The sequence below is a fragment of the Pseudorasbora parva genome, chromosome 4 (genome assembly GCF_024679245.1).
Source record: "Pseudorasbora parva isolate DD20220531a chromosome 4, ASM2467924v1, whole genome shotgun sequence".
NCBI classification, from domain to species: Eukaryota; Metazoa; Chordata; class Actinopteri; order Cypriniformes; family Gobionidae; genus Pseudorasbora; species Pseudorasbora parva.
Genome location: NC_090175.1, coordinates 23042566 through 23055149, shown reverse-complemented (window position 1 = coordinate 23055149; position 12584 = coordinate 23042566). Strand labels below are relative to the sequence as shown.

At 36.6% G+C, this 12584-nt stretch overlaps 1 protein-coding gene across 1 annotated transcript; it reads right to left on the bottom strand.

Annotated features, from left to right (window-relative positions):
* Positions 1-359: 359 nt before the first annotated feature.
* On the bottom strand, positions 360-2388 carry hand2 (heart and neural crest derivatives expressed 2). The gene is made up of 2 exons (XM_067442679.1): positions 1362-2388; positions 360-1006 (listed from the first exon to the last, which is right to left on the bottom strand). The coding sequence occupies exons 1-2, from the start codon at positions 1887-1889 to the stop codon at positions 908-910; spliced, it is 627 nt and encodes a 208-aa protein (XP_067298780.1). The 5' UTR covers positions 1890-2388; the 3' UTR covers positions 360-907.
* Positions 2389-12584: the final 10196 nt, after the last annotated feature.

The window sequence follows — 12584 nt, the reverse complement described above, 5'->3', positions numbered from 1 at the left end:
CCTAAAAAAAAAAACAATAGGCAAAAATACAGGTATAGCCTATATATATTTTATATATATGCCTATTTTTTTAAGGGTAATATATATCGAAGCGGGACACAGATTGGGCTGTGTGGGAATCATTCTGTTTGTGTTCGAGGAGCTGCTGGATATGCATCGCGTGAGTGCTGTTTGATTTGACTGTCAAGTTAATGTAAGTATAATTGAAAATACGTTCAACAGCCTCTCTGGGCTCTGAAACGTATCATTAATTTACACTGTATGTTCTGTTTACGAACAGCACTTATATTCTGTGAATAATTATTAAATATGCAATTTACTAAGTGGCACCTTTAAGTTAAATTACATTTCAATACAACAAAAGCTCTAAGATCGTTAAAAACACAGTGGTTTATTGAATTAATTACATTGTTTACATCTCCAATATTATTTAAATTTTGTGTCTCTGGACGGAAGTGCACTGGGTGGACTCAACAGTTGTTTCAGACACCAGCATTGTACGACCACAAAATGACATTATAACACTTCATGACATTTTCAAATAAAACATTTACTATATCATAACATCGACTAATCTTCCTCATAATTAAAGGAGATAGAGAGAGAAAGAGAGGCAGAGATAGATACGGAGAGTGATAGAGATAGAGGCAGAAAGAAACTTCACGTACTCCTTAGTGGCAGATATCTGATTCACAATGGGACAAGAAAACAAACAATGATAAAACAATATCAGACAGCAACATACAATTTCTTACCAAGAGAGTATCCTCCTTCTAAAATGGAATGGTTTTTCCTCAAATATCCACTGTCCGTAGCGGGAAATTGCACATAAATATTCCATTAAATAAAGTGAGAGAACAACTAAAATGAGTTCAGAGGGCCTCATTTTGTGTCTTTTGCATTAGTCTCATTGTTTCAGTTCCAATGCCCATACATGCTGCGGCCAACCAGTTCTCCCTTTAGTTTTCTTGTCATTGCTGCTCCCTGAACTTTTCAAAACGTCATTCTGTGAAAAAAAGAACACGAAAGAGATTATTTATAAACCTGTTGCACATTACCAAATTTCATCAATACAGGCAGCAAATGCAGTAATGTGTTATGCAACAAAGATACATACACAACATAGCTACACAAAATAGAAAGTTTTTCCACAGAATAATAGCCTATTTAAGATTTTATAGCTCCCAAGTTTCCATTAGCTGTATGTCTAATATAACCCATCGCGGTGCTGTTTATCTAACTTGATTGTTTGCGTAGCCTAATAAATTAAGCCTATAACTCTATGAGGCTACAGTAGCCTATATTTCAATAAACTAGGCTATATTATGTAGCCTACATTGCGAAGTTAATTTAGATCTTACCATTTCCTTCTTTCGCCTTTCTTCTTTAGCGTCTGTCTTTTTGAATTCCGCTTTGAAGGCCTCTGCCTCCCCGTTCTGTTCGTCTTTGTCCAGAATGTCCATAAGGTAAGCAATATAACTGGTAGCCAAACGAAGGGTTTTGATTTTGGATAGCTTCGTGTCCGCAGGCACGTTGGGAATGCATTCCCTGAGTTCTGCAAAGGCGCTGTTGATGCTCTGAGTCCTGCGCCTCTCCTTTCGGTTTGCCGTGGGTCTACGTTTCACTGGTCGGGGTCCCATTCCAACGGCGCCGGCGCCCGGTACTCCTCCGTAGTGCGTGTGGTCGAGACCGGGAGCTCCTGTAGAGTATTCGGGGCTATACGAAGGTGCCATCGTGTAGTCTGGAGGAGACATCTCCGGATGGCTGATAAGCCACCCATGAAAATAGGGGGGTTCCTCATGACAGCGACTGGCAGCAGCTGCAGCAGCGAAGGAATAGCCGTCATGATGCATCACCGGGTGGTGGGGAAACCCTCCAACTAAACTCATGGCGACAGATTTGTGTACCCTACGGCGAACCACAGACGGAGTACGCTTTGGCTCTTAGACTGTGCGTACTTTGACTTGATGATTTAAACACTGGCTCCCCATAAAAGTAGCCTATTGATTTGTTGCTTTTTGACAGAATGTAAAAATGCAGTCCTGCTTATGTGTCCATAACAAAGATATCGCTGAAAATATAGGCTAGCAGATCATTAACGGGTGAACAAAATAGGCTTCGGCTCGAACTACACAGTTAATGGGCTACTGAAAAATAATTTACTTACACTTATATTCTCCACTGCAAATATCCATCACGAGAAAGTTCCATTGCTAATGGTTATTAATGTTTTAGCGGAGTTCAGAGCCTTTTTCTGAATTTCACACCCGTTGTGGAATCAATGAGCGTTGGATGGAAAAAAAGTTCCAATCCCAGTCGATGTTGTGCACGCAAATCGCAGCCTGATTCACTCTGTAGAAGCAGGCGAATTCCGCCGTTTGATCTCCATGTCAGCTACATCTTTAGAGCGGCTTGGGTTCATATATGTCGTCAAAACTGTTCTCAGCCAATAACGTTGAAGAGGAGGAGGGACATGAACTGCATCGTTAGAGTGTTTACGCTCCCAAATTGCACGAACCCTCGCAGAGATAGCATAGGCCTACTTATAGCCTATATAGGCTATAAAATGTAGAAGAAGATTTTTTTTTAATTAATGCGAAAGGGGCTGGCAACATATGTAAACACAACAGCATATGCATAGGGGTATATATATATATTTTTAAATAAGCCTATGTAGGCCTATGTTAAGCTAAGCCTATGTATGTGCCAAGGTTGATAATTGTATTATTTTTAAATATAGTCATGTTGTGCCAAAATACCGTCAGTCCAATGAATGTAAAGTTTAATGTAGGCTATAGTAATAAAATAGGTGAAAACATTTTTTTGTTGTTGAGATAAGGAGCCTACTTATTAAACATTGGTAGATTTGAAACGAACACGATCCAAAGAGATATGCCGTATTTGTCCTGGTCAGGGTTTGAACTGTGTGTGTGTGTGTGTGTGTGTGTGTGTGTGTGTGTGTGTGTGTGTGTGTGTGTGTGTGTGTGTGTGTGTGTGTGTGTGTTTATTTATCACTGCCTCTTAAAAAAGAAAGGAAAAGCAAAGTGCAGAACAAAAGATTTGCCATTTAAACAGACGTTAAAACTTACATTATTCATATCCCCCTTGTAGCTAAAGCCTATGCCTCTAGAATTTGTAGGCTAGGGTACTAATATTTTGGTTGTTTATAAATATATACATAGGCCTATATAAATATAAATGCACACACACACACACACACACACACACACACACACACACACACACACACACACACACACACACACACACACACACACACACACACACACACAATGTGCAATATCTCCTAACGCTTTTTGACGCGTTAAAAAAAATACAAACGGACTCATAAAATGACCACAATGATCATTGTAAACACAACACAATATTTTTTTTAAAAAAAATTTTAAGTTAAGTATAAGGCAAATATTACTATCTCGAAATACTCCAAAACTAAATAATGTATACATATACACATTCACTAAACGAGATGTTTTTTTCTTTTCATTTGATAGTTGATTGGATGTATTTTCCTTTCCGTATAAAATGTTTAACTTAAGTGTTTTGCATTAAATTGTTTAAATGAACCATTTAAAATTCATGCAATACATAAAACAAGTAGCTATTCTACATATAAAAATGATAAAACGCATGAAATAATATTGTTAAAGTATCCTATTTAATTGTTTTGACTGGATTTTCACATTTCTGATATAATTATCACATGACATCGTCAGTTTAAGGGAATATTATATTTGATAAATCAATTAAATAGGCTATAGGCATCACCAAGAACATTCAGGCCAATGATTTTGACTGTAATATATGTTTGTGTCGTATGTTTGTATACGGAACACTTTACCAGAATTATGTTTCCTGGATCTGTTAATCCTCAATTGGCCGTTCATTTTTCACGACATCCATGTTTGAACACATACATTGAACTGAATCCAAAAGGCATGATAATTCTGAACAGGATTGGTTGTAATACCTCGTGTACCTTGCAAGTAGCCTATCAGTGTTGACTGCATGCGAGCCGTTTCAGGGGACTGACAATTGAGTCGCTGTATTTTGACAGTTCACAGTGTATTCCTCCAGGTGCCAAGTATAACAGCTATGCTAAACAATGTGTGAATATCTGTGCATAGCTATTCTCGCGTGCGTGAGAGAGAGAGAGAGAGAGAGAGAGAGAGAGAGAGAGAGAGAGAGAGAGAGAGAGAGAGAGAGAGAGAGAGAGAGAGAGAGAGAGAGAGAGAGAGAGATGAGGGGAAAAGCAAGAGGAGAATGAAAGAAAGGGGGAGTGGAATAAGTGCGTGTGCGTGTCTATGTGTGTAAAATTTCACAAATCTCACAAAAGAAGGCTCGTGATTTATTCGTGTTTAAGTGTTGTTGTGTGGGGTTCAGGCGTAATTCATCTGTCTGAATGGAAGTTCTCGAGTAATTTAAATAGGCCGAGTCTCCAGTTAATGACATATAATCAGCCTGTAGGTCACTTGGTCAGACTCCTGGTACAGACCCCTCCTCCTCCTTCTGATCTCCTTTCAAACTGAATTTTGTAAAAATAAATAAAGTTATGCAGAACCAAATATTTGAGCATGAGAAAAGTGCTTAATATTCGTATGAATCAGATGAATCAGAACTAATATGATCCGAGTTTATGTTATGCCATCAGCAGGGCGAATGTGAAAAAATCAAAACATATAGGCTATAGCAAATAATAATAAAGGCCTGTATGGCTGCAGTTATTTCACTATATTCATTGTCTATATCAAAGAGCATATATATATATATATATATATATATATATATATATATATATATATATATATATATATATATATATATATATATATATATATATATATATATATATATATATATACACACACACACACACTGTTAGTAGGCTTATGTCAACATGAAGACATTCTTTAAACCGAAAGGTCGTTGTAAACCTCCCATTATGCAAGCGTCATGTCCATATGCAAGATGCTGCGCTTTTGACGCATATTTATCCACAATTTAAAAGTATATTTTTGATGATTATCCCACTTCTGCACTGTAAAAAATATGTTCAATAAGTCATGACAACATTTGTTTTTTCATTGCTTTAACTCATCAAAATCAGTTAAGAAATGTTAAACTTTTTTTATTAGGCTAGTTAGCTACAAGATGTAACTCATTTTTTAAAGTCAGTTTAACATAATTTAAGTTGAAATAACTTAAACATCCAAGTTGATTGTACTGCAAAAGATCAAAATTTGTCTTTTTTACCGTGTGCCTTCTTTCCTGGTCCGTTATAAATGCTCATTGTTGTTGTTTCGTGACTAAAGTAACCCAACTATCATATGCTTTCCGTATTAGACAGAATGTGAATTTGAAGTTTATTAAAATTAACATTTTCTTTATTTACATACCTGATCCTTCATTGGGTTGAATAATGTCCCATCCCCCTTCAGTCCAGTGACCAGTGGGCTCTTTCTTTCCTCTAGAGGTCTCATTAAGAGAGTCGTGTGCTATTTCCAACATTTCCTCAATCCACTGACTTTAAATAAAGCCGCTCAGTCACACCGGCGGAAAATCCACCCAAATCACGTTACCCAACATCTCAGCCAGACGTTTGTTCTCTTTGTCGTTGTACTTGTGATAATTGATTGTCTCGGAAAACCGACATGTTTTCCCACCTTACCTCTCCACTAATATGCCGACAGGTAAGCCGTAACAAGCGACTCAGCTTAATTTATATCAGTATTAAGCCCATCTGATATGTCAACTGATATGGAACAGGCAAACGGCCAGATTTAGGGGACATTTACGAGATTTTAATACAATTCATCTGCCCTCATGAATCACAGTCATTATAAACAGGTTATTCCAAACATGAGGTGACTTTATTCGCGGTGGCACCTTTCTTTCTTTCTTTCTTTCTTTCTTTCTTTCTTTCTTTCTTTCTTTCTTTCTTTCTTTCTTTCTTTCTTTCTTTCTTTCTTTCTTTCTTTCTTTCGCAATATATAGTTTTAAAACTAGCCTATATGTAACAACATATAGTTTTAAAATGCTCGTTAATATTGAATCATTTAATTTGAATGATTTTCATTTCTTATTTCTCTTTATTACCCTTAATAGATCATTAAAATGCGCATGTCTGGAAAAAAAGGGGGAAGAGCGTTCCCTCGTTCATGTAGGCTATTCCATTGTAATGAGAGAAAATGTAAGTTGCTAATTAATTCTCAGTAGATGGGGGTTTTTAGGCCTAGGCTATATAAAGATGTATTTTATGTCAACCTGGTATTGATTGAGATATTTGTAATTATTTATATAACTTAGTCAAATAATCGATAATGATTAATGCAACATATATATTTATGACAAATAGTTTTTTTTATATTTAAACAAATAGTTAGAAAAACATTAAATGTTCTTTTAGCATTTGCAATTGTAAAAGTAAAAAACAAACAAACAACATGTATATTATCCAAAACTACTGGTTTAATTCGTTTTATAGCTATATTATAGAGCAGCTTAATTTAAAAGTATTTTATATTTATAGGTCTAAACCATGCATGATCATATATAAATAAAAACATAGATTAAATTAATATATTAAGTGCAACTTTGATGGAAATTTAAATATAAACTTTCATGAATATGTTAAATTTTAAGTTATTTTATACTCATAGGGAAATTTGATGAGCGGGTACTCGGATTAACTTTTTTTGCTGAATTGTTATTTTATAAAATGTAGCAGTTTTTGTTACCATTTAAATTTTTTTATATATATATACAATATATATATATACAATATATATATATATATATATATATATATATATATATATATATATATATATATATATATATATATATATATATATATATATATATATACAAATCATGAATTTTGTTTTCAGTTGCATGTGCACCATGGATGCCCTAACACATCAATTTTGTCAGCAGCTGTAGCTCCTGTGTGAATTCTTGCAATCCATTTTCAAACATTAATCTTCTGAGAACCCTCCTCTTTCTTTTCTGTCACTCTTTTCTTTCTCTCCAAACCATCCATAATCTGTATCTATGCTAATCATCACTCAGAAGCCCATGTCTTATAACACCTGTTCACTCCTAACACATAATATCTCATCCTCACTTTCAGAGCCAGCCTGAATAATGCACTCTGGAGCTCCCAAAATTCCCAGTGATTCTGATTCTGAAGCAATTTGTGGATCGGCTGATTTTACTGGTTTCCAATGATGGTTGACTCTCTGTCTGATCAGAACCAATGCCACTATCTCCATTCGTCTCCAAGTTATCTTCATTCTTTCCGTATGTTTTTCCAGACTTCCCCACTGACCGCAGAATTTTTTCCTCCTCCTCTTCATCTTTTCATCACCACCCACTTCTGTTTTCATCCCCCCTTTCTTCTTGAACTGTTTTTGATGGTTCAAAGTCTCCTCACCTCTCCTTCACCAACACTCACTTCCTTTCACCACACACACACACACACACACACACACACACACACACACACACACACACACACACACACACACACACACACACACACACACACACACACACACACACACACACACACACACACACACACACACACACACGCACATTATATACACCGTATTTTCTATCACCTTACACTGCCCCTACCACTAAACCTACCCATCACAGCAAACATTCTGCATTTTTACTTTCTAAAAAACTCATCCTGTATGATTTATATGCATTTTGAAAAGTGGGGACATGGCCAATGTCCTCATATTTCATCACTCTCTCCTTGTAATACCTATGTCATACCCATGTCATTATACACATTTGTGTCCTCATATGTCACAAAACCATGCCCCCCCCCCCCCCCCACACACACACACCTTCCATTTTTTCTTTCCCCCACTGAGTTACTCTCTGATTACGTAAAGCAGGAACGTGTGAGAAAAGGGCCGATCTGAATAGAGGGTTAATCTCCATGTGCCTCTTGAACAGGCTGCTGTCCATTTCGTACCATTGAGGTCAATGTTGAAGCCCTACAGACAGTAATACGAGCAGCACACCTGACACATGTGGGAAAAGCAGGCCTCAGAGCCAAGGCATCAGACAAGCTCCACAGTAACAGACACGTACAACTCATCCGTTCACACAACAGACTCAAGTTCATATTCGCTCGTCATGCGGCCATTTCCTCCTGATGTCCACTTGCAACCACATTACGTGTTATCACCAATCAATCTCTACCCAAATAAAATGAGAGTGAAAAATCATTACACTAATGCGGACAGCTTGTTTTCAGTCAAACTCACTTTTCCAATCATTATCATCATCATCATCATCATCATCATCATCATCATCAGTCTGCCCTCCGGTGTTTCTGCTGTATGTTTCTCTAATGTGGCTACACCTTCTAAAGCAATTTCACCCCCCAGAGTCTCTGCATTTACCGACCAGCCTTTTTTTCCCCCCGGAGCTTAGAGTAATTTCAGAGACAAATGAGATTCATAATTCAGATTCTTTGGCCCTAACACAATACTACTAACCAGTTTATGCAATGCATCCCAAATCCAATAAAAAACAGAGAATCTGGGCTTTAATCAGAGCCATATGTGCGCATGCTTGTGGTGCACATCGTATGCACAACAACATGACAATTCATGCCATTCAGTAGACAGTGCAATATGATGTAAATTACTTCTTCCTCGGTTTATATCGCATTTTCTGAGACAATAAGGTTTTTCTGAAGTGGTGGTGGCATTGTTCCTCCATTCGAATTTAAAGGGATAGTTAACCCAAAAATTTCAATTCTCATGTTTCTCCAATCATGTATGAGTTTCTTTCTTCTGTGGAACACAAAAGAAGAATTTATGAAAGATTTTATTTTTTGTGGGTGACCTGTCCCTTTTAACTACAATTTAAAAGTGTTGGCTTAACAACAAAAAAAATATCAAAAAAAGAAATTGCATACTTTTTTGAGTTATGACAACTTTAAGTGCATGTACGTTCAACCTACACAACAAGCTACACTGAGCATAAACACATTTTTAAGTTGATTATTCAAAAAAATATTTCATAGCTCCATCTTCCAGAGTTGTAGCCCTGGAACAAATTATTCAAATCTATTTTTGTTCAAATCAACAGCTATCATTGCACGTGCTAACATTACTTTTTTTTCAACATGTTTAACTTAATTGAAGATATTACTTGTCACTGGCAATAGCACAGTCGATACTCATATAGTTGATGTAGTGTTTATCTTCTTGTATCTACTCTTCAGCTCAACCACAAAAACTTCAACATTAAAGACACTCTTTTAAATGTCTAACATAACAGCATTAAACACTAATAGGTCTTTCCTTTCACAAAAACAAATGAATGAACACTTAATTTCAATGTTTATTTCCCTTATCCGGTCCTATGCTTCTAGTGCTGGAAACTAAAAATCAACTGCCTTATTGGTGATGTGATCAAGACAATTTTATTAAGTTACTACAACCTAATGTAAAAAAATAAAATTAAAAAAAGTGCAGAAATTTGAGTTTTGATTACAGACGATATTAAGTTACTGTAATGATCAACATTAGAATGTCAACATAACTTAAAAGTTTTAATTAAAACAAATTTGACATTTGATTTATTTCAAATTTGAAATTTGAAAAATGCATTTATTTAAGTTGGTAACAGGTCTGCTGAATTACTTTTTTTTAAGCAAAACAAAAACTCACAGTCATGGGGGTTTGATGTTGAACATCAGGGAATCTCCTTTCTCAGTTCTCCATAATATGAGCTGTTAACAAGCTTTGGTGTATTGTGTCCCTCAATCAATCACACACTCATGGATTACTCTGCTCTGCATCATATCCTCCTGGACTCTGAGCCACACATGCCTGAATCCCCTACTTATCCAATCATACCACACGGATGAGAGGAACTATTTGATGATCAGCTCATTTCTGTAGTGTTACTACAGCTGGAGCATTCCCTAGAAGACTATGGACTGTTGCACGTCTGATTATTATCAAAACATTCAGAAATGAATTGTGAGGCCATGAATCACTTTATCTAATGCAGCTGTTTAAAACCTTTCAAAATGTGACACTCTGTTTGTGGAGCCAAGTTCATTTAATCATCGTGTTTCAATGCCAATAGACCAGCTCCCTCTTTTTGGTAAGATGATGGATGGGAATTGCCAAGCAAAAGCGTGGCCTTTTCCCAATTGACTCCGTCTTTTTGAAATGGCTGTGATGTGCCAAGCAAAACTGGGCTTTTACCTTGCCTGTCATTGGCTGTTCTCTTAACAGGTGCTTATGTGACAAATTGGCTGCTAAGCTGTTGTTTTCCTTATTGCTTGGATTTGTCTATGTGTATGACTTTGCACTAAAGTCTTTGTTTAGTTCTATTTGGCAATGCTTGTATTTGAAGCTGAAAAAAGCACAGCTAAACTTTGAATGGAATATATTACAGTTAATGTCTAGACTGAGTCTTCTGTAATAGGGTCATTGCTAACATTGCTTACTTTTGCATAAGTGTGGAAACCATTTGTTGCTCTGGTTTGACTTTATTTTTGAGGATCCCTTTAACACATTCTTTTGATTTTAAGTAACATTGCACCTACATATCTACTAGCTCTCATTGGAGTGTTAGTAGAGTTTTATTACACTGTATGTAGTGCAAAGTTAATTATAGTCAAAAGAATGTATGTTTGGAGGAGCATCACAATAAAATGTTAGCGGATATTAAAACTAATATTCCAGTGAGAGTTAGTTGACATGTAGATGCAAAGTTACTTGTAGTCAACTGCATGTTCAAAAGAGACAAAGTAAAGTGCACTCTAAAACATGCTGGGTTAAAAACAACCCAAGTTGGGTTGAATATGGACAAACCCATATTCAACCCAACTTGGGTTGTTTTTAACCCAGCCTTTTTTTAGGGTGTGTTACAGTGGAAAAGTCTTCCTATCTCTGCCTTCTCAGATTGTTCTTGTTCCGGCTATTTTCTCTCCATTTCCTCCTCCTCTGTTTGCATGGAGGAATAAAACAAACAGGAATTAGTCTGTTATTACACACTTTCACAGCTCATTAAGACGTATGTTTTTAATGCAGTTATTGCAAGACAACAGCAACTGAAATCCAGTATTTATTTGACCAAACAATGGATGTGTGTCAGTGCCTGTATTTTCCTTCCCTCTGAGTGGAGCCATTAGGCTTCGTGAGACTTCTATGCTGGGTCATCATATCAAACCCTAGTGGACAGACACCAGGCACACCAAACATCCAGTCCATTATTAATGCGGTGAGGATAGACTGTCACAGCGGCTATGATGGAGAGCTTTTCTTGACTCTGCAGTATTTCACCAAAGTCCATCCATGCCTCCACCAATAATGAAGTGTGTCTAGGTTTACACGACATGGTCTTTATTCACCAGAGAAAGTGGGTGGGTCTTTCAGTGTGTAGGAAAAAGAGACAAAGAGAGCTTCCAGAGAATTCCGAAGAGATAAATACCTAGATATGAGTCAAATCCCAGGCCTCCAGTGACATCTTTACCGGACTGTTTGGGCATTACTTGCCCTGCGTTTGTGGCCCAGGCCGATTTATAGTAGCGCCGCTCGCGTCAAAACCGACGTATATCATGGCAGGGCTCTCTTGGCGGCCATTATCCCCCCCAACAATGTAATCCATGCACACAAGTGTGCCTAGCGTTAATTTATGGCATACTGATGGATTTACACCACTTGCCCCATTAGTGTGTACATTACCTTGGGCATGTTATGTAATGGTGTTAGGGAGATTTGGGGAAAGGATAACAAGTAATAAATTTGAGCTCTTCTGCAGTGAGAATGAAAAGTCTGGGTTCAGGATGGTCAGAGCCACAGTCTTGCCGGACCTTAGCTTTCTGACGGTATTACTATCGTTACGTATTATGAATCATTTTGCAGCATTTGGGTTTTGGTACTTTAAGTAAGTAGAGAGGCATTGTGTTGAAAGATCTGAAACCAAAAATCATGTCAGCTCAGTTGGCAGCACTTGGCAAAATGTTAATTTCCAATAGTCCCTCTTTTTCTTTAATAAAAGCAAACATCTGGCTTAGTGTGAAGCATTTAAAATAGGCCAAACTCTGACCTTAAATTACTCCTATTTGTGTTAACATGACTTTAGTAAATGTATCTAATTGTACAACTTCTTCGCATTCATGACATTGCCACACCTAAAACCTTAAACTATCAGTTAAAAGTATGATTGAATCAGCAAAACAGCCCAACAACAATGAAACTAACACAAAGAAAATAATTAGCGTGCCTTTATCAATGTATAGACTATAGATTTTAATTCCTCTAAAAATTACCATAACATCATTTTTTTAATGAAAACAAAGGAACAAATTTGCTTTTTTTTGTATTAATCAACATTATTCTGCAAATTCTGTTGATTACGCTTTTTTGTATCGAACACAGAATATTCCTCTAATTACTATTGGATGGAAAAAGTGTAGTTGCCATAACTGTTTAAATTAAAGAGCATGATTAAAGCATTGTTACTTTTCCAGACATGTCTTTGAACACTTGTAAACTGGTGCAAACAAGCTA